The 23,041-nt window shown below is 44.8% G+C and overlaps 1 protein-coding gene across 1 annotated transcript; it reads left to right on the top strand.

Moving 5' to 3' along the window:
- The first annotated feature begins 308 nt into the window (after nt 1–308).
- LOC109880312 (centrosomal protein of 170 kDa) lies at nt 309–22,706 on the top strand. Its single transcript, XM_031799882.1, has 19 exons — nt 309–484; nt 2,472–2,626; nt 2,967–3,056; nt 3,150–3,228; nt 3,574–3,632; nt 4,309–4,504; nt 6,829–6,966; nt 7,175–7,642; nt 7,930–8,345; nt 8,577–8,705; nt 9,086–9,221; nt 9,447–10,976; nt 11,518–11,770; nt 12,128–12,245; nt 14,686–14,844; nt 15,715–15,803; nt 16,273–16,366; nt 18,555–18,606; nt 19,048–22,706. Exons 2-19 carry the CDS (start codon nt 2,522–2,524, stop codon nt 19,350–19,352), a joined length of 4,416 nt encoding a protein of 1,471 aa, XP_031655742.1. The 5' UTR covers nt 309–484; nt 2,472–2,521; the 3' UTR covers nt 19,353–22,706.
- Nucleotides 22,707–23,041: the final 335 nt, after the last annotated feature.

Here is a 23,041-nt window from a genome sequence, read left to right as displayed (position 1 = left end):
ATTCATGGGACAACATTGACCAACCTTAATGAACCCAGTAGTCTACAACAGGTGTTCTCAGCCAGGGGTACAGGACCCCTGGCGGTACGTGAGAACACTCATGAGACCATGGGCTTCGTGGTCAAATGCACATGAGGGGGTACCTCAGGGGTACTCTGAGCAGAGCCTAATTAAACTGGTGGTACAGTAACGGGAAAAGGTTGGGAACCACTGGACTACAGTTTACATCTCAACGTCATACGCAAGAAGATGCGCTCATTGCGCGGTTGTTGTCATTGCGTAGCATGAATGGGTGGACTGCCTTTGGTTTCTTGGCTTGTTGTGTTGTACATCAGCGCAGCGCCACCTCGAGGCGAAGGAAGAGAAGCGCTCGAGGACCAGGGCTCGGCAGGCATCAGGCTCCCTCACTGTATGTCACCGCACCGTGCATTCAAAGGTTTACAGGATACAAATCGGATGCTGAATACTCCGTACCTGACAAAGGGTGAGTGAGATGCATATGTTATTACTCCGCCGTATCCGACACACCCAGACAATGCATTTGCCAGCCACCTGCCTTAAAAAATATATTTAAAAAAGGACCGCAAAATGACAATTCTAGGCTATTTGTGTCCGAGGGTACCAGGCTATGTCGTCCATAACGGTACAGCCCAGACAGCACATCAAATTGCCTACCTAAACAACACGTGATGGGTTATTATTGTAAACCTTTCAAATTAACCTATATGTGTAATTCGGTGTTACGCGTTGCCCTAAATGGCACTCGTAATACCACATATGTAAGCTATCGACTATGATAAAGATATCATATAAGCTTTCAACCGCAAAAGGTTACAGACCAGACTGAAAAACAGCAGCATCAGTTGCCATACGTCAGTATGGTGTCTAGTACATCCAAAACAGCCTATGCTAATAAAACAAATCATGATTATTGGACACATGGTAAATGTAATAATAAGAAACTGAACGGTCGCTAACGCAGGGTGGGTTGTTTTTTATGCTCAGGCAGGGCCATCTACAGTAGCTTCCAGAGCGAAATGATGAGCTGTCATTTACGATATAGCTCTGTAATTGAGAGAAGGAGGGAGAACGAGAGAGAGGGAGAGAGACACGGCAACGAAGCCATTGCAAAAACGTCGGGCACAATTGCGAGACCGAGGCCGCATAGAGGGTTAACCAATCCAATTCCACAATGGGGAATCAGGACTGTCTGGTCGCATTCACATATGAACCATCTACGCTCATTCGGGGCCTAGATATGACAAGGTGCCTGATTAGATTAAATCTCGCTAAATCACTTTTTCACTGATGGGGCATCGTGAGTCAGCATGGCCTACCAGTAGCATGCCCGTTCAAGCATTGCCTATGGAGGCCTGTGCCACTGAATGGTAGGCTAGCTAGGCCAAATAGGCGTAGTGTGTTTTTATGTAGGCTACTGTAGGAATTATGACCCAAAAATGAGCACCAGATGGTATGTTTCTTCTGAGCGGAAACGAGATGACTCTGTCAGTGGGTGTGGGTGTGTGTCCTTCTTTCTCTATCTGTGTACCTGCTGTGATCTCTGTGCCTGTCCTGAGTCATACTCATGTTATACAGTATCTTCATGTCTTTCAGGTTGGTCTGTCTGGTCTATCTAAGCCATCTGATCAACTATCCAACAGTGATCGTCGTTGTTTAGATCCTGTACGGGTAGCCTGTATTCCAGCCTGCTGTGTCACAACATATCCATCATCACTGAACGGCCACTCTCAGTTCAGTGACATTGGTTCAGTGCGACTTTGGTTTGGTGACCCGGCAAAACACTTAGTAATTTAGCCGTTAAGCAAGATGTCAAACAGTCAGTGGCATATTATCTCATTTCTTCTGGAATGGTTGCAATGTAGTCTATTCTAAGGCCTCATTGTTAGCAATGAGGTCCAGTCATACCAGCAGGTTAGTGTGCTGGGCATTTAGTTTAAAGAAACCTCTTTGCTGAGTTTAGGTGTGACAAAGTTGTTAACTTTATCCCTGTTTGTTTTTAGGTTCGTATCCATCCTCTCCATTCGACTTTGTCGAAAGTCGTTCGAATGTTGTGACAATAATACATTATAACAGTAGGCCTACACTTGATTGGTAGAGGGCTTTTTATTTACAGACAAAAATGACAAAGCTCTTTACATTGTGAGCAGTCATATCAAATGCTTTAATAAAAAGGGTCATGCTTGTGTTCCCTCCATTTACAGTTGGCTGTTATGACTGGTTGTTCTAACTGATGCTGACCGTGGGCTCTATTCAATCTGTATTGCTGAAGTGTTACAATACACTTGATCGAAACTTTAAAGGTCATTTCCTATTGAGCCGAGATATGTAGCGGTCACCGTGAATGCAGTCTCCTCTAACGCCGGGGAACGTGGCCTTTAAACATTCATTCACGCTGCACCGTTGAACTTCCGCAATACTGATTGAATGGAGCCCCTTGTCTTCTTACACAGTGTGTCATAGGGGTTAAAGGTGAGCAGGTGTGGCAGTGGGCGTGGCAGAGATGAGTGTCTCTTCCTGGTTCCTGGTGAGTGGCGGGGGCATGAGGCACCGCCTGCCCTGGGAGATGATCTTTGTTGGCCGAGACGACTGTGAACTCATGTTACAGGTAAATCATATTTAGTTTTGTAGCGAGTCCAGAAGGGAACACGAACCCGGTTACTGGACAATGTCAGTCCAACACTGTAGCCGTTATGCCTAAACTGTACTACCACTGCTAATGTTACGGAGGTGGGTCGATGAACCACTCTGGCATGATGAGTAACCTGAAGACGTGCGGTAGCTCCCAGAGCTGATCTCTAGGCTTTAGTCTTGTCAAGAGACCTGGGTTCGAAATCTAGTGGGTCACACTGCTGCAGGTGACTGTTGGACCGAATGTGATCTATGTAATCTGGATTATAAAGAGATTAGCAGGATTATATTGATTGACTGGATTATTGTGTCTTTAGTCCCGCAGTGTGGACAAACAGCATGCCGTTATCAACTATGAACCAACCACGGACGAACATAAAGTCAAGGACCTGGGAAGCCTGAATGGGGTAAGTCAGAGTTGAATAAATATGAATATGAAATGATTCATGTGCTTCATAAACTGGTCTAAACTGCTAATAATGATATTCCTTTCCTTCCAGACATTTGTGAATGATGTCAGAATACAGGAGCAGGTGTATATCACTTTGAAAATTGACGACAAGTTGAGGTTTGGATATGATATCCTGTCATGGTGCCATTTTGTCTTTGAAGCTTAGCCTACAGTAGTTCATTGAAATGTCATCAATAGGAATGACAGCGACAAAAAAAGGACCTCAAGGCCAGAATACGGGTATATAAAACTGTAACATAATCACTCTTAATATACTGCCTGAAAAATCATTTAACCTTTCAAACTTACCGCTGTGACTAATGCATAATAGATTAGCATATCTGTTTCTGGACTGTACGTCGCTCTGAATAAGAATGTATGCCGTTAAACGACTGAAATGTTAAATATCTGTGCTATCTCCTGTGAAGAGCTAAGCCTGTGCTGTACAATCACCTTTCCTTAACCTGTCTCACATACCAACCTGTTCACTGTGGTGCGAGGAGAGCTCCATGTCCCCGAGGAAGCACTAAAGGTTGGTTGGACAGTAGGCTAAAGAAATAGCTAGTTCTCTTTCTGTGTTTCCTATCATCCTATCTCCTCGCCTTTTTCTCAACCATATTGGAGGAAGAGGTTCCAAGGTCCCTCCCCTCTGACTTTCTTCTCTAATCCATTTTGAGAAGGAGGGAAGGAGAGAGGATGCGAGGACTCGAGGAAATATGAATTGAGAAAGAGCCTCGCTAAAATATGCTTACAAAGTATTATAAAAGAAAAGCTCTGAGAAATACCTTTTCCTACTACGTTGATTGATGCATGTTTAATGGAGATTATGTTCAGTCAAGAATGGCGGCAGTTTCTGCTGCATGTGGCAAAACCTCACTGCTTTGTTTGAATGACAAAAAGGAACTAGGCGATACATTGTTCAGTTAGGTCTGTCTGAATCCTAACTAGACTTCTACATGCATAAATTACTCAGATTTTGCGTGAATCATGAACTGATGCCAAATGAGATTTGCACAACAAACAAAAAAATTCTACGCTTATAACCAAGACCGTGACTACTGTATAATTTCACTGATGCAAGGATCGATTGTCCCATGTATGTTGGTGCAAACATAGAAGAGCTCCTTATCAGACTTACCCTTGTAATCATATCTCTAATGGTGTGAGCTCATCTCCTCTCTGTGTTGTCCTGTGTCCTCGTCTATCAGCATGAGAAGTTTAATAGTCAGCTCCTGCTGCAGACGGTAAAGCCGCCAGAAGCTGCTCCGGTACCATCCAGACCTGCAGTAGAGGTCAAGGCTGCAGCCGAGGGTGGTTCCGAGGGTGGCTCCGACGGGGCGGTGGCAGTGGGTAGTAAACCCCCTGAGACCAGCAGAGAGGGGGCCGGGGACGACAAGCTGGCAGGTGAGAGGGTCTGCACTCTGCATGGACCTTGGAGGGTGACACAGGTGACGGGATTAGGTTAACAGAGATGACAGGACTAGATAACAGGGGACACGATTTTGGCGATGCCACACACCCACACAGTCTGTGCTGTGACAACCGTGTGTCCTGTATTTTTAGTTTCCTACGCTAGGCTGTCACCTAAATGTGATTCTAAAGTGCTCTGACTTGGAGACAAATTTGGAGGTCAAACTGTTCTGCCACAATATGTCTTTTGGGGACTTGTGTGGGTACAAAGTGCTAGTTCGAGTTTGCAGAGGTCGTTGTTTGTTTCTCAGGGGACATTGCAGTAGAACAGTGGTTCTCAAACATTTTATTGTCCCGTACCCCTTCAAACATTCAACCTCCAGCTGCATACCCCCTCTAGAATCAGGGTCAGCACACTCTCAAATGTTGTTTTTTACCATCATTGTAAGCCTGCCACACACACACACTATACAATACATTTATTAAACATAAGAATGAGTGTGAGCTTTTGTCACAAGTGGGAAATGACAAAGAGCTGTTATAGGACCAGGGCACAAATAATAATATAATAATCATCAATCATTTTGCTCTTTATTTAACCATCTTACATATAAAACCTTATTTGTTAATAGAAAATTGTGAATATCTCACCACAGGTTAATTAGAAGGGTGTGCTTGAAAGGATGCACATAACTCTGCAATGTTGGGTTGAGTCTCAGTCTTAAAACATTTTCCGCACAGTCTGTGCCTGTATTTAGTTTTCATGCTAGTGAGGGCCAAGAATCCATTCTCACATAGGTACGTGGTTGCAAAGGGCATCAGCGTCTTAACAGTGCAATTTGCCAAGACAGGATACTCTTGAGCGCAGCTCAATCCAGAAATCTGTCAGTGGCTTCTGATTAAATTGAATTTTCACTTGTAGCAATTTCGATGAGGCTCTCTTGTTCAGATATGGGTAAGTGGACTGGAGGCAGGGCATGAAAGGGATAACAAATCCAGTTGTATGTCATCCGTTTCAGGAAAGTAGCTGCGTAAATGCGCACCCAACTCACTCAGGTGCTTTGCTATATCACATTTGACATTGTCCGTAAGTTTGAGTTCATTTGCACACAAAGAATCATACAATGATGGAAAGACATGTATGTTGTCCTTGTTATAATGCAGACAGAGAAGAGCTCCAACTTCTTAATCATAGCCTCACTTTTGTCCCGCACATTGAATATAGTTGCGGAGAATCCCTAGATTCAGACCATTCATCGAGTTGTGAGATAGTACTTTTGCACATATCAAATCAAATTTTATTTGTCACATACACATGGTTAGCAGATGTTAGTGCGAGTGTAGCGAAATGCTTGTGCTTCTAGTTCCGACAATGCAGTAATAACCAATAAGTAATCTAGCTAACAATTCCAAAACTACTACCTTATAGACACAAGTGTAAAGGGATAAAGAATATGTACATATAACATATAACACACTGTGGCTGAGGAAAGGCACTACTCCCAATATAAATGAACTCCAAATCAATGTAGTTCTCATCATATTTGCGCCTCTTCGATGGTCCAACTTCCCTGTCTGTTGTTCGGTGCTTTCCCGGTAAGGAGGTAGTAGCTCTTCGGCTGCATCAGATTCACAACTGTCAGTGTCCATGCTAGCTGGGCTAACAACAAATGTATAATAACTGATGCTAGCATTGGATGTGCTCGTGGAAGCAGAACAGCTTGTGTCGTCGACAGGTGCAGGTGTAGTACTGCTAGTAGTAGCAGTACTACTAGTAGAGCTGGTATGTGTCTCTATGGACGCGGGCCTAACTTTTTTTTAACCATTTATCAATTTTCGTGCAAACGGAATGAGCAGCAGCTATGGTTTGGCTACATACGGACCGTTAATGGAATTCCCGCGAGAGAGTAAAGGTTAATGTGATTGGATGTTAATTATTTGACTAGGCTACCTGTATTTGACATTGTGTTGTTATTTCACTGAACGCTATTTGTGGCAGTGAAACGAGGCTACTCAGGCAAGAAAAAAACCTCACCCAAATGTATAGCCCTGTTGGAAAATATAAATGGACTCTTTGAAAATGTGAAGAATTACTTGTTTTAAATAAAATATATATAGATATTTTTTAAATGTATGTGAATCACATTTTTATTTGGCGTACCTTCCGAAGGCAAAGCGCGGATACCTACGGTAGACAAACTAGGAGGTTAAACTTCTTCTGTCACAATAGTCTTTTGGGGAACTGTGAGGAAACACAATTTCAGTTCAAAACAAAATCTGTGTCTTTCTCACTGACCTTGGTGTCGTTTCTTTCCCAGGGGACATTGCAGTACTAAAAAGGGGCACCCCTCTGTACGGCCAGCCTTCCTGGTGGGGGGACGGGGACGCAGACGATGAGAACTCTGGGAAGCAGGATGGGACGACAACTGACAGGAAGCAGGAGAGATCTGAGTCAGGTAGATGCTGTCTAGTCTGGAATACAGACTGAAGTTTTAGCTGTGTTTCACTTGGTCTTCTGCCTGTCTGTCTGTGTGTCTGTTTATACATCAAACACCCTACCAGATAACAGTAGACTTTTGCCTTTCTGGTAGCATATGACAGCAATTGAATCTCAAAGTCTAAGTCCTTGTATTACGCCATCTTTATATCTGCTTGAAACGACAGATTGTAAAGACCCCAAGGAGACAACAGCCGTGGCCCAGGAGAATGGCCTGTACACCTCAAGCCAAGAGCCCAGTTACTTCGAGATCCCCTCCTATACCAATGAACCCCCCTCCCAAGACACGGAAGGCGCCACCGCCACTAACCCCGCCTCCGGCCCTGAAGCCGTCCCCCAGAGCCACGCCTCCTTCACCATCGCGTTTGACCTGCAGGCGTCCAATAAGGTGACGGTTAAGGACCGGGTGGCGAAGGTGGTGCCGGAGGTGAGGCCACGGCCCCCAAAGAAGGGCGCGGGAGAGGAGCTGAGCGCCCTGCAAACGGCCATGGTGGCGGCGGAGGTGAAAGTAGCTGATTGGCTGGCCCAGAACGAGATCCCATTGGCCCGTACGGAGTCGGTTGACAGAGTGGTGGAGGACGACGACGGGGAGAGCGTGAAGAGTGATGTGCCGGTTCAATTGAAGAGTCTTAAAGGTAAGACCAACCAACCAATCACCATAAGAATAGAATTGCGATTTTTCAACAAGTCCTCTTGCCATTGCATTACATAGCACTACACAGTTATTACACTATGAGACAGTTTCCCTAACACAGATTAAGATTAGTCCTTGATTTGAAAGCATACGCACTGGATAATCTCCATCGAAAGCGCTTCATAGTCTAGGACTATGCTTAATCAGTGTCTGGGAAACCAACCCAATAGGTTCATAGGATTATAACTGCACACACCAAACGTCCAACCTCCTTCCCTCTCGTTTCAGGTAGTAAACACGAGGACGGTACCCAGAGCGACTCAGAGAATGCAGCCGCGCTGGGAGAGCAACGCCGGGCCGCCCTCGAGGACCACTCCAGGGGGCTGTGGGGCGGCCGAATAGAGGGGTCAGGGGTCAAGATACGAGAGGGGCGCGCCAACGTCCCAGAGGGACTCTTTGCCGAGGAAGATAGCCCAGCCCGACGACACAGGTCCTCAGCTTCCAAAATGGCACCCATCGGAGGAGAGTTAAGAGAGAGGACCAAGGATTCCATTCCTTACCACCGCGACCAACACCAACCGATAGGACTTGGGGAGGGGTTTCAGAATCGCCATGGAGACGACTATAGCGACCGGGGGACCTATACCATAGAGATAGAGAACGAAGATAACCAAGAGGAGGAGGCCAGGAGAATGATTGACAAGGTGGGGATGGTAAATAGGACTTTAATGAGCTTAAACTGTCATTTGAATCCTGTTTCATCTGAATAACTCTTTTACACAGTCATTAGTCCCAGAATTGGTGTCTTTTTTGTCAAGGGCATGGCCTCGTATTTACTGCAAGTGGTACTGTGCAAGTGCACTGATCCCACATTGTGTTGACCTCTCGATTGAATGTTTGGTTGAATATTTATTGAAGTCCATGTTCTGGCCCAGGTATTTGGTGTGGAGGACTACCAGACTCTGTCCAGGGTGGCGGGCTATCCTGACATCCAGAGAGAGAGACTGACCACTCAGAGGCCAGGCTCAGGAGACAGAGGCAAGCCTGGACGTTTCGAACCAGAGGTAACAGCATTTCTCTCTGTCTACACAGAGACTCTCCATTGCAGAGGAGTGAAGGAGTTCAACTCCAAGTCAGACACTACTGTAGATGAGCTTTTTTTTTATACTCCCAAGATTAAGACAGACTTCACACGTAAAGAAAGCTTTCAGTTTGATGCCATTCCTTGTGGAAAAAATATGATTCTTTATAAAGAAAGGATATGTGCTCTCAAAAGTGCGGTTGTGTTTGAAGTAGTCCTAAGCATTTTACCTGTAAATAATAGATGCGTACATGCCACTGTGACACTCTGACTAGTAGAATTTGTCCTCATCTTCCCCTGTGCTCTAGTCTCTCCCCTTTATGTTGGGGACTGAGTGTTGTTCAATTTCGGTTTGTCCTCCAGTCTCTCCCAGAGGAGCTGGTTGTGGGCGGTCCCAGGTGGGTCTCCCAATGGGCTACTCTGGCAGCCAGCCACATCAGGACTGACCCTGAGGGCTCTGGACCTGAGTCCCATGTCCACTACCACACCGAGGACAGAGGTGCTACTGCTGGGTTTAGACCTGTTCTGAATTGAAGTGCTTTGCTGTTTTTCAGTTGTTTATCATTTATTAGTCATACCACTTATTTCAGTTAAGTCAAAAAATAACTAGAATAAAGAAAAGAGTGTTGGGTATTTATATTGCCAATATATGAGAGTTAGTTAGACACAGTAGATATGATTGTGTAGAAATGATTATGATGTTTTATACCCTGTCTCTCTATAGCTGAGATCAGTGAGTCCAGTCACTCTGCCTCCATGGCCTCCACCAGCTATACAGAGCGCAAGAGGAGAACCCTGCCCCAGCTCCCCTCCACCGAGGAGGCAACCCCAGGGGGGAGGAGATCCCCTGGTCCAGCTCACCGCCCCTCCGATGTGGGGGAGAAACAGGACACGGAGCTCCAGGAGAAGGAGAACCAGGAGACGGGGAGAGGAGGGAGAACCAAGCCTGGTGGTGGAGGTGGTGGGGGTAGCCAGGCTGGTAGTGTGGGTGGAAGCACCAGAGGAAGTCCGAAAAAAGGCTCTCCAGCGAAGAACCAAGATGTGGGAAGCCGGAAAGAAACTGTGTTGGCGAAACTGCCTCCTCGGCCAGGGAATAGTGGGGGGAAGAGACTGGAGGAGGCACCAAGGAGGAAGAAGGAGATGGAGGAGAAGGCTAAAGAAAGGGAGAGTGCTGGGAAGCCGCTTCTTAGACAAGAGAGCTTTACGGTGGAGAGACCCAGCACCAACATCCCCCAGGAGCTCATCCCACGGATTGACACGCAAACTGGGGCACGAATACTGACAAAGGAGGGCAGGGAGGATGGTAACACCCGGCAGAAGGACTCAGAAGCGGTGGCTGCGTTTCTGGAGACAACGGTATCAGACCTGGGTGAACCAATTAGCCAGTCCATCGAGGGGTCTTTGTCGCCTGAGTCGGATGTGGACACCACCAGCACCGTTAGCCAGGCAGCGGGCGTCGGAGGGCGGAAGGTGGTCCACCAGAAGAGACGTACCCTAACTGCCCAGCAGAAAGAGAGGGAGAAGACGGTGCTGTGCTCCTCCACCAAGGGGCCTACCAGAGCCAGAGATACCCAGGATAGGAAACCCAAATCCAGACCGTCTGGAGGACAAGGGACCCGCCAAGCTGGTCGTGCCTGGACCTCCCTGGACCTAACAGATGACGACGTCAACTCCAACTCCCTCCTCTCCGACTCCCAACCCTCCTTACAGGAGGTTAGCTCCCACAGTTCCCACGCCAGAACCCAGGCCGGAAGCACCAGAGTGGAGGCTAGCACCAAGGCTAGCCGGGCTAAAAACACCCAGGCATCCAGCACCACCACAAACACCCTCAGTAAACCTACCACCACCTTGCCCAAGGTGCGGCCCACCCGGGCCTCGATACTCAGACGTGCCCGTTTGGGGGACTCCTCCGATACCGAACCAGCCGACATGGACCGGATGTCCGTAGCCTCCGAGGCTAGCACCGCTAGCTCCAGGTCTGCGGCTCCCGGACCAGGGATCCGGAGAGGCCTGTCACGCATTGACGCCCTAGCCCAGCCCAGGAAGCCCAGGATGGGATCTCCGTCTGCCCAGAGTGACTCAGAGGCCACAGGGGGCCGTAGCCGGGGGATAGGGGCTCGTAGCATTGCTACCGACTACGCCGTCCGACAGGGACTCAGAGGAGTCAGCAACATGGGAGGGATAATACCCAGGGCCAGGGCTAACAGCGCCTCCAAACTACCTGACAAGTCTAAGGGCTACATCACCCCAACAGGTAACATACTGTACTGTCTGATACAGAAGTAGTGTTTCTGACTGTTCTCTAGTAACTTATCCACCGCAATATTTGATTTGGTATCATGTTTGTGCTATAGTCTTTTTGTAGGTGCTGTCATTATTGAGCATCTTTATGTACATTTACATGTAAACTCAGCAAAAAAAATGTAATCTCACTGTCAACTGCGTTTATTTTCAGAAAACTTAGCATGTGTAAATATGTGTGTGAACATAACAAGATTCAACAACAGACATAAACTGAACCAGATCCACAGACATGTGGCTAACAGAAATGGAATAATGTGTCCCTGAACAAAGGGAGGGTCAAAATCAAAAGTAACAGTCCGTATCTGGTGTGGCCACCAGCTGCATTAAGTACTGCAGTGCATCTCCTCCAGGGTGCTGGAAAAGGGACGTTTCTTTTTTTACTGAGTTTATGAGTAAAATCTCTTCTCTATGGACAGTTGTGTGTATCTAGTAGTGGTGAAGCCCTCAATCACTACTACGTCTACTGACAAAACATCTTCCCTTGACTCCAGCTGGTGGCCGGTGGCGCCGGATGCCCATGGACTACGCCTCCACCTCTGAGGACGAGTTCGGCTCCAACCGCCACCCGTCCAAGCACGGCGGTCCCGCCCGGCAGTTTGCGTCGCCGCGGCTGACCCAGCTGGGTGGCTCCGCCCCTGCCACGCCCTGTCCGGGGGGTATAGCGGCTCTGAGGCAGCAGTCAGCAGGCAGAGAACAGGAGGAGTACATGAAGGACTGGACCACTCACAGTGAAGAGATCGCCAGGTATGGAGGAGCAGTCTGTACTATACATATACAGAGAAACTGTAGGGTCAATTCTATAGGGGAGCAATCTCACTAGGCCTATACAATATAATAGGGTCAATTCTATAGGGGAGCAATCTCACTAGGCCTATACAATATAATAGGGTCAATTCTATAGGGGAGCAATCTCACTAGGCCTATACAATATAATAGGGTCAATTCTATAGGGGAGCAAATTACTTTGAGAACCAGTATAACCTCAAAAGTATCCATTTTGCAACATTCATTATTTCACTTCATGCACTATATACGCACAATAATACACAATAGAAGTCAAATCAAGGGTATTTAACTGATTCATTCCCTGTATGTTGACAGGATCAGTCAGGACCTAGCCAAAGACCTGGCCATGCTGGCCAGGGAGATCCATGACGTGGCCGGAGAGATCGACTCAGTCAGCCCAGCCGCTAGTGCTGCCACTGACCCAGGAGCCATGGTACTACACATCCCACGATGCAATAATCCCACTTTATTTAGCTGATGACATCAGTCATGATTTCCCCAAAAGTCTGAGCCACATGTACATATCAGGGCCCATATTCATAAAGCGTCTCAGAGTAGGAGTGCTGATCTAGGAATATGATCTAAATTCTAAAAACTGAGCCTAGATCAGTACTCCTATCAGAAGCTACATAAATACGGGCCCTGAAGCCTGCTCCTTGTGAATGTTATGGATTTACAGTACCTGTCAAAAGTTTGGACACACCTACTCATTCAAGAGTTTTTCTTTGTTTGTACTATTTCCTACATTGTAGAATAGTAGTGAAGGCATCAAAACTATAAAATAACACATATAGAATCATATAGTAATCAAAAAAGTGTTAAACAAATCAAAATATATTTTAGATTCTTTAAAGTAGCCACCCTTTGCGTTGATGATAGCTTTGCACACTCTTGGCATTCTCTCAACCAGCTTCACCTGGAATGCTTTTCCAACAGTCTTGAAGGAGTTTCACCATATGCTGAGCACTTGTTGGCTGCTTTTCCTCCACTCTGTGCTCTAACTCATCCCAAACCATCTCAATTGGGTTGACGTCAGGTGATTGTGGAGGCCAGGTCATCTGATGCAGCACTCCACCACTCTATTTCTTGGTCAAATAGCATCCATCACTCGCTTTCTTGGTCAAATAGCACTTAAACAGCCTGGAGGTGTGTTGGACCATTGTCCTTTAAAAAAAACAATGATATTCCAACTAAGCGCAAACCAGATGGGATGTCGTATCGCTGCAGAATGCTGTTGTAGTCATGCTGGTTAAGTGTGCCTTGAATTCTAAATGAATAACAGATAGTGTCACCAGCAAAGCACCCCCACACCTCCTCCTCCATGCTTCATGGAGGGAACCGCACACGTGGAGATCATCCGTTCACCTACTCTGCGTCTCACAAAGACACCATCAGACCAAAGGACATATTTCCACCGGTCTAATGTCCATTGCTCTTGTTTCTTGGCCCAAGCAAGTCTCTTATTATTGGTGTCCTTTAGTAGTGGTTTCTTTGAAACAATTTGACCATGAAGGCCTGATTCACACAATCTCCTCTGAACAGTTGATGTTGAGATGTGTCTGTTACTTGAACTCCGTGAAGCATTTATTTGGGCTGCAATCTGAGGTGCAGGCTAGTAACGTAGTTCAGGAGATCAGACAATAGGTAGATAACAGGAAATCCGATAGGCTAAAGTACAGGCAGGGAATAGGCATCGTTAGTGAGCCAGGTAAAAACTATCATACACAGGATGCTTAAATTACAGGATAAACAGAGCTCCGACTAGAAGTGTGTCACAAAACAAACAATACCTTACAATGATGGGGTGCAAAGAACTGAACTAAATAGTGTGTGATAATGACATACAGGTGTGTGAACAGGTGATCCGAATTCAGGTGATTGGGATCTGGAGAGTGAGCAGCGTTCAGGGGATCTATGTGTTTGAGAGGGCGAGCTGGAAAGTAGGCTGGAAAATGAGCCGTGTTCAGGGGATCTAGGTGTTTGAGAGGGCGAGCTGGAAAGTAGGCTGGAAAATGAGCCGCGTTCAGGGGATCTAGGTGTTTGAGAGGGTGAGCTGGAAAGTTGTCTGGAAAATGAGCCGTGTTCAGGGGATCTAGGTGTTTGAGAGGGTGAGCTGGAAAGTTGTCTGGAAAATGAGCCGTGTTCAGGGGATCTAGGTGTTTGAGAGGGTGAGCTGGAAAGTTGTCTGGAAAATGAGCCGTGTTCAGGGGATCTAGGTGTTTGAGAGGGTGAGCTGGAAAGTTGTCTGGAAAATGAGCCGTGTTCAGGGGATCTAGGTGTTTGAGAGGGTGAGCTGGAAAGTTGTCTGGAAAATGAGCCGTGTTCAGGGGATCTAGGTGTTTGAGAGGGTGAGCTGGAAAGTTGTCTGGAAAATGAGCCGTGTTCAGGGGATCTAGGTGTTTGAGAGGGTGAGCTGGAAAGTTGTCTGGAAAATGAGCCGTGTTCAGGGGATCTAGGTGTTTGAGAGGGTGAGCTGGAAAGTTGTCTGGAAAATGAGCCGTGTTCAGGGGATCTAGGTGTTTGAGAGGGTGAGCTGGAAAGTTGTCTGGAAAATGAGCCGTGTTCAGGGGATCTAGGTGTTTGAGAGTGTGAGTTGGAGGCAGACGTATAGCGTGTGTAAAGCTGTCATCAAGGAAAAGGGTGGCTACTTTGAAGAATCTCAAATATCAAATGTATTTTGATTTGTTTAACACTTTTTTGGTTACTACATGATTCCATATGTGTTGTTTCATAGTTTTGATGTCTTCACTATTATTCTACAATGTAGAAAATAGTACAAATAAAGGAAAACCTTGGAATGAGTAGATGTGTCCAAACTTTTGACTGGTACTGTATATATCAGAAAATAAATTACTTTGTATTACTTTGCTCAGATGGAGGAGCGAGTTTTTGACGATGGCTTGGATCTTGGGAGCGGCCCGTCAACTGAGAGCATTCTGGGTAATAACATCCGCCCCGTGGAGCTCCGGCCACGCAACTCTAACAGACAGGGTCCCCGCGCCATTCGCCGCCAGACTTGGAACAGAGAGGATGTGAGTTGTTGCCGCTTGGAATCCGAACTAAAAATAATAATAACTGAAAGTATTTGATTGTACTCTGGTTTAGCCTGGGTTCTAATCTGTTTCAGCTTGTCTTTATCTATCCCATGTGTGTTTATAAGGACACTGGCATCATGAAGAAGTTTGAAAAACAGTCGTTAGAGAGAGAGAGACAAAACACAACCCAGAAACCAAAAGGACTTGATGTCAGGGTGAATGAACCCTATCCCATCAGAAACCTGTATTATTGATGAAACAGTGTGTAACTTGAAAAGTTATTAATAAACCAAATTAGGCACATTTGAGCAATCCTGATATAACATTTTGAACAGAGATGCAATGGTTCATTGTATCCGTCTAAAACTTTGCACATACACTGCACCTGGGCTGGAATAATACATTATGGCCTTTCTCTTGAATTTCAAAGATGATGGTACCAAAAAAACTGTCGTTTTTTTCTTTGTATTATCTTTTACCAGATCTAATGTGTTATATTCTCCTACATTCATTTCACATTTCCACAAACTTCAAGGTGTTTCCTTTCAAATGGTATCAAGAATATGCATATCCTTGCTTCAGGTCCTGAGCTACAGGCAGTTAGATTTGGGTATGTCATTTTAGGCGAAAATTGAAAAAAGGAGTCCGGTCCTTAATAACACATTTATTACTATATTAATGATGGATGATGCTGGTTTCTGGGAGATTTGAGCAAAAATAAGCTATTGTATATCTAATATCCTTCTGGTTTTGTGACTGCATATAGCCTTGGTATCCCTGCCTGTCCTAGTTATTATTGCTATTTTAGGTGTTTACTGAAACACCTCTTACATAAGACCTCCTCTTTTCCTTGTTGTTTCCCCTCAGGCGGTGTTGGACAGTTTACTATTAGCATCTGTGACCCAGCTCTCGGCACGGATACGCCATTCTGTGGACAAAACAGCCGGCAAAATCAGGTAGGCATCACCTTTCATCACGATTCATTCAAAGAAAAGGAATGTGAAATAATGAATTCCCTGATTTTGATGATGAAGTGTTAGGAGTGCTCTATGAGTTGCAAGTGAACCCAAGCAGTGTGAAATAATAGGCTCGTTTTTGACTTTGAATACATTTTTTTCTGAATACATGCAGTTACATGCTGTGCTTTGAACTGGATCATATCCGGATAACGACAAGGAAGAATCAGTAGTGTTGTATAAGATATGATGGCTTGTATCCTAGAAAATACTGTATCCTAATTTGGATACTATGAATGGCACTTCATAAAGGTTAAGATGACAACTTGAAACATCCATCCTCACTTTTTAAACATCAGAAACCACTTTCATGTTCCCCCTCAACCCATTTCACACTAATTAAATCACTCAACGTGATCATACAACAGATTTTTGATTTTTTTCAATTTATTCTTGAAAACTTCTCCAGGATATTATTCAAAGATAAGGACCGGAAATGGGACGAGATTGAGAATAAACTCCAAGCCGAGCATGACTCTCTACTCCTCAAGACTTCCAGCACGGTAAGGTGCCAGACCCCTACTGTCCTTACCTCACACCTTGTCTCTTGCTGTACCTCCCAGCTGCTGTGATAAATGACTGCAGAGGGCAGGTGGACCTAGTTTCAAGTTCAGGTTTCAAGTTGTATTAGTCGTAGGTAGCGCATACACATGGTGTACACCGTCCATCCAAATGTGTACTCGCAGGTTCCTTCTGGACGGTGCAACCACAATAAAACGTAATACAAGATAACAATAGAAACATAAAGTTAATGGTTCAGTAGAACAGAATAAACATTTTAGCATAAGTGTAATGAAGGAAGGCACAATTTATAGTCCAATATTTACACGTGTTTTTGGGGGAATGGGGGTTGGGGTGTTTAAGTTGTGCAGTATTTAGGAACAATAATAACATTCTGATAGAGGCAGTTGTGATGTGTGTGTAGCATGAATGTATATGTGTCTGTGTGGGTGTGTGAATGCTTGAGTCAGGGAGTGCATGTGTGCTAATAAGGTAAGGAGAATCAGAGCAGGTGGTCAGTCCAGTTCATGTGATCAGCAGTCTGATGGCTTGTAGATAGAAACTGTCTCTGAGCCTGTTGGTATCAGACCTCGTGCTCCAATAACGTCAGCCCGACGGTAAGGGGGTGAACAGCTCGTGGCTGGGGTGTGTGATGATGCTGCTCCTCAGGCACCGTTTCGAGTAGATGCCCTGGATGGGTGGGAGCACGGTCCCAGTGATGTACTGGGCCATCTTCACCACCTGCTGGAGGGCCTTGCGGTCATAGACGGAGCAATTCCCATACCAGGTCGTGGTGCAACCGGCTCTCGATGGTGCAAGAGAAGTGCCTGGTAAAAATATAACCACAAACCAGAGAGTGCTTATTAGAGGTGATGATGCAACAGAACTTTGGGACGGTAAATAATTGATGGCTTCTACCACCATCTGGGAAGCTCGGAGTAGTTTTAAAGGCCATCATTGGCTGATGGTGCTGTTGCATTAATCATGTCTGTTAAGCCTGACATACACCCAGATGTAGTAGGACGACCTAAACAGAAGGTGGTCAGGGGGTGAGGTAAGGACGTGTTTCTCAAACCTGCCCCCCGGTCTGCACGGTCACATTTGTTTAATTGAGATGTGAGTTGGCATCACTTTCTGAATCAAGATAATAAGTCACTTCCTCTCAATTCTGAAAGTATAAGTTATGATGTTTCTTGATTGCAATAAAGTATTTTGATATCCACTTTAATTGATGAGGTATGACTCCCCCCCTCCCTCTCTCTCTCTCTCTCTCTCTCTCTCTCTCTCTCTCTCTCTCTCTCTCTCTCTTCTCTCCCCCTCTCTCTCTCTATCTCCCCCCTCTCTCTCTCTCTCTCTCTCTCTCTCTCTCTCTCTCTCTCGCTCTCTCTCTCTCTCTCTCTCTCTCTCTCTCTCTCTCTCCCCCTCCCTCCATCCTAACCCTCCCTCCCTCCCTCTGTCTCTCTCCCTAGCTCTGTCTTTCTCTCTCTCCCTCCCTCTCTTGCCACTCTCTCACTACCTGTCTTTCTCTCTCTCTCTGAGACTATAACATAACATACGACAACAGTATCAAACATCACATCAGAATCAAGTGCCACTCTCGGGTGGACGGCGATAATATGTCCCGTCCTGGGATTTGAACCGACAACCTTTCAGTCCCACCTCCCTATAGCAGCTATCCCTCCTCACTGTCCTCCCGTATTAAAAATTGTCTCAGAGTAGGAGTGCTGATCTAGGATCAGGTCCCACATGTTCATATAATTTTATTAATTATGATCTAAAAGGCTAAACTGATCCTAAATCACTACTTCTATTCAAGCTGGAGGAGAGGAGCAGTTTGATTAGTCAAAGGACATGACTTATAGTCTGTTGTCGTGGGCGGTCCAAAAAATACTGCCTTGCTCAGGAACACGGTTGTAAATTCAGACTGAACACAGTGACTGGCCTTAGGCTACCTCTCAGTGATGTGTCTGTTCACTAGAGTCCAAATGGAGGGGATGATTATGCCACATTTTAATTGCTTCAACTTTTCCCAGTAGAAAGGAGGAAGACAACAAGGGTCAATCTGATGTTGTTGTTGTTGTTGTTGTTTAAGGAAGGTAACAGGTGAGGACATCAATGCCTTCTTCAATTCCCTAAACAATTTGTGTGTGTTTTGTTGACCTTTTTGTTTGTTGTGTGGTTGTTTACCAGGAGATCACCACCATCCTCCAGGATCTGAAGAGAGTGGAGAGACAGTTACTAGGTATGAGTCCTGAGACAGTCATACATGATTTGATTTCAGCTGTATACAGTACAAGTCATAGAGATATACAGTTAGCATCTGAACAGAGCATCTATATTCATACGTATTTCATCATATCAATCATCACATTTTTATAGAAATAAATCTTCCATTCTCTGATTGATTGTTTGCTTGCTTGATTGACTGATTGACAGACCTCCTCCTCTATGACTGACAGACCTCCTCTTTGACTGATTAACAGACCTTCTCCTCTTCGATTGACTGATTGACAGACCTCCTCTTTGACTGACTGATTAACAGACCTTCTCCTCTTCGATTGACTGATTGACAGACCTCCTCTTTGACTGACTGATTGTCAGACCTTCTCCTCTTTGATTGACTGATAGACAGACCTCCTCTTTCACTGACTTAGACCTTCTCCTTCTCCTCTTTGCTCCACAGTGATTGATGTGATGGTGGATCCGGATGGCACCCTGGATGCCCTGACCAGCCTGGGACTGACCAGCCCTCTGACCGACCTGCAGAGGATCAGTCCTGGGGCAGCGGGGCCCTCCTCTGTCGGTCACCCCCCTGGAGGTAGTAGTGGAGAAGGCCCTTCTAGCAGCACCCTGTCGGCCCCCAGCGGTGGACCCTCCTCGGGGGCCTCAGGCACCTCTACCCAGGTGGCAGAGAGAGACCTGGGACTCCATGTGGATAATAATCTGCCCTCTAGTGGTGGAGAACAGAACTGTGTGGTTCATAAATGAGGAGGATCCTGGATCTAGAACACACTACTAAAGTACAACTACCTAAACACTTGCTTGGAGGGGCCCTGATTGAGGCTCACTACTAGGGAGTATGGTTAAAAACTTGGAGAGATGGGACTCCCACTGGGCACAGATGTCAATTCAATGTCTAGTCCACATTGGTTCAACGTAATTCCATTGAAATGACGTGGAAACTACGTTGACTCAACTAGTGTACGCCCAGTGGGTTGATATTTCCTTCAATGTCTGGACAAACCTGAACATCAGACCTGACCGAAAGAGAAGTAAATAAACACTTTTTAATCTTTGTCTCTGACATACCAATCCGTTTGTTCATATGAATTGGAGCCAACAGTGAGCTTGTTCTTTAGCTATACCGTGTATAAAAAGGCTGTGAAAGGAGTATGTACTGTCAATACAATCTATGTCCTACAGTCCGTTATCAACACTACTATATCAATATTCTTGAACACGTTTGAAAAGTATCAGGAGTTATTTTGCATTATGGTCTGCTAACTGCACCTGTTGCTGGTTGATTTATGACTTTTCAGAAGACATTTGATATTTGTGTTCGACAGTGTTGCCGACTGTGTAACACCGTGTAACTTTACACACTAAAAACAAGTGGTTCTATATAGTGGCAAATAAGGGTTCTTTGGCTTTTTGGTTCTTTAACCATACTCATAAGGTTCTAAATGGAACCTGTATGGTGCTATAAAGAACCTTATCCTTTAAAAAAGGTTATATATAGAGCCAAAAAAGGGTTCCGCTGAGGTTACAACCCTTTTGGGGGCAAAATAGAACCCTTTTTTTTATGGAGAATGGTTCTGTAAAGAACCTTCTCAATCTCAAAGGGTTTTTTTGTAAAACCATGGAGGGGTTTTAATTCAGATTTAATATACATATTATATTGTTACAATTCCATAGATTTTATTATTGTTGAATCAGGTGTCAACTGATTCTCGATTGACCCAAGGCCATACATGAGTTTGTCACTGGCTATAGTCACATATTGTATAGCATGTAACCGCATAACCCAACAGATCAACTGAAATTACACTCTCACTTACGGTTGGACAAAAAGAGCTGTTAGCGAACCACGCCCCAAAATATTAAAATGAGCCACCATTTTAATGATCGCTAAAAGTAAGGAACCATTGAGTGGCCCAAATGGTTATTTGGGTCAGTATGGTTCCACGTAGAATTATCAACCTTCCCAAAGAACCCTTGAGGAACCCTCTTTTCTTACTGTGCAGGCTACTATTTACAAGCGATGAAGTCACTGTTTTGACTGATAAGCTTGCATTTGACTGATGCTTGATTGACAGTCTGCTTTGTGGTTACAACCCCTCTTTGGGGGCTATATAGAACCCAAATTACAACAAAAACTAAATGGACACCATGGTTCAGCATTGGAGAATAGAATTCAGTGTCTTTCTGGAAATACTTTTCAGAATATCCCACCATTATGCATAGCATAGCTCAGCAAATATTGTGAATATGACCATATAGCATACTGTGTCTGTTAGCTGACGTGTAGCACTTGCAGCTTGCTGCGCTTGTTCTAATATTACGATTTTTCCACGAAAGAGAGACCAATATTATTCTTTATTTATTCAGATGAAAAGACATAGGGTATGTACAGTGTTATGTATCCATTTAAATGTGTATAATGTGTATAATTCTCCCATCCATGCCTTCCCGTGTGGAGTGATACAGTATCTTAAGAATGATGAATCAAAGATAGCTGTACCGTATGTTACTAATAACTAACTACTGTAGGCACGGTGGTAAAGTAGCTTCCTGAAAAATCTGTTCCCGTAAGTAGTCCCCATATCCAAGTGTATTACGTCACAAAGTGCCCATTGTCAAAACCATTGTTGATGAAACGATAAGATGGAAATAGCCTGGGTGCCACATGTCTGGCATGACAAATGCGTAAGGAGTTGGAAAGAGTGCAGAAGCAGGCTAGGAGGTGTAGCTAAGCTAACGTTTGTTGATTTGCACATGTTAAAGCTGTGGTGATTCACCACAGAGTGGTGGTGTTAGTAAGGATACCCAAAACAGGTCTGAGTGTACTCCTTGTGGATGCTGGGTTTCATTGGAACTTGTTTTTTTTATTAAGAACTGGTTTTGATTATCCATTATGATTGAGTCCACAGGAGGCTGGTGAGGGGAGGACGGCTTATAATAATGACTGGAATGAAGTGAATGGAATGGTATCAAACACAAGGAAAGCATGTGTTTGACGTGTCAATACCATTCCATTCCAGCCATTACTAAGAGCCCCTCCTCCCCAATTAAGGCACCACCAGCCATCTGTGATTGCGTCATGAAACACGCACGAGTGTTCTGGTTAACGTACTTGAAGAACGCTTATGAAGCGAAGAGATCTGAGTAAAAGCCAGCATAGAAAGGGATAGTCGGGAGACCAGGATCATGTTCAGTCGGGAGAAAACTTTTTTGAAATGGAGTTAAGCGGGTAGGTAACCACTCATTTTCATTATCCGTTGCAAAACAGTTTGCTACAGTGTACCCTACTGAACATGACCAAGTGCTGAGAGAAACCATGACATGGACCGGGAAATTAAATGGACCCAGGAAGTAAAATGGACCAGGAAGTAGCTCTGTATACCCCATAGAGCTAGATAGAGGACACAACATTGTATCTGTCCCTTTATGGCGTCTGTGAGAGCATACAGCACCATTGAGGCCATCTCCATTTTGAAGTGGTTACTTTTCTTATTCTACTACTATGAGTTGGTAAACAAACTGAAAGGGTGCACACTGCCACCTGGAGTGTGTTGTTTGAACAGGTATAAATCCAAGGTTTATGATTTACTGCCACCTGCAGTTATGGAATGTTTGTTCACAAGTGTAATTCATTGGCTGATCCTGATGAGCTGGTTTGAATGATGTGATCCTTTCTTAACCCATAAGAAGTCCCACCCAGTTCTACTTCAAAATGGTGTAAGTCCTCAATGGTGCTGCCCATGCTAACATGGCTTTTAGACACTAGAGTCCTCTATCTACCTCTATGATATACCCATACTGTATCTGGATGTCCTGCCTCATACCAATGTTTACACATGAATGTAACCAGATCGTAAATGTTGATGTTTCTCAGCCAAAACAGCTTGATTATCAATAAAGGAAATAGCTTTTTGTGTCTTATTAGTAAGGTCTTTATTGTCTTTATGTCATTTCAAACCTTTTACATGCTTCTGCTTGTATATTTTGTACGGATAGGTTTTCTAATTGTCATGATGTATTTGTTATCTTTGTAAGATAATGGTTACATGATTTTTTTGTTTGTCTACTTTCCACTGGTTTTAATAAAATGCATGATTATCATTGACAGTTTCATGTGAATTTCATATCCAGATATCCAGGCTGTATATATTTCTAAACACGTTGGGACAATAACTCTAAATTCTATGAAATAATTTAGTCAGTCAGCTGCTACTGTAAAGATTCCCTGTTTCCCTAAACCTCCCTGCTTTTCCACACTCAACCCAACCCTATTGTCCGACCTCTTTCAGTCACCATTAAACGGAACATACAGAACACACAGAACATAGAAATATAATTATTAGAATGGACCGCCCCATTTAAGTAAAAACCATTTCCATTCTGTAAATTCTATTTCTATGGCTCAGAAGGGCCATCTGCGGTGCTCTGTTAATTAC

Source organism: Oncorhynchus kisutch, linkage group LG20 (genome assembly GCF_002021735.2).
Source record: "Oncorhynchus kisutch isolate 150728-3 linkage group LG20, Okis_V2, whole genome shotgun sequence".
Classification (NCBI taxonomy): domain Eukaryota; kingdom Metazoa; phylum Chordata; class Actinopteri; order Salmoniformes; family Salmonidae; genus Oncorhynchus; species Oncorhynchus kisutch.
Note: the sequence above shows the minus strand (reverse complement) of the source record. Positions and strands in the feature narration are given on the sequence as shown.

Excerpts from the sequence above, each read along its gene's own strand:
- LOC109880312 (XM_031799882.1), top strand. The coding sequence starts at position 2,522 with ATGAGTGTCTCTTCCTGGTTCCTGGTGAGTGGCGGGGGCATGAGGCAC. Across the intron at positions 7,643-7,929 it reads TCAATTGAAGAGTCTTAAAG|GTAGTAAACACGAGGACGGT; the intron begins GTAAGACCAACC and ends CTCTCGTTTCAG. Across the intron at positions 8,346-8,576 it reads CCAGGAGAATGATTGACAAG|GTATTTGGTGTGGAGGACTA; the intron begins GTGGGGATGGTA and ends GTTCTGGCCCAG.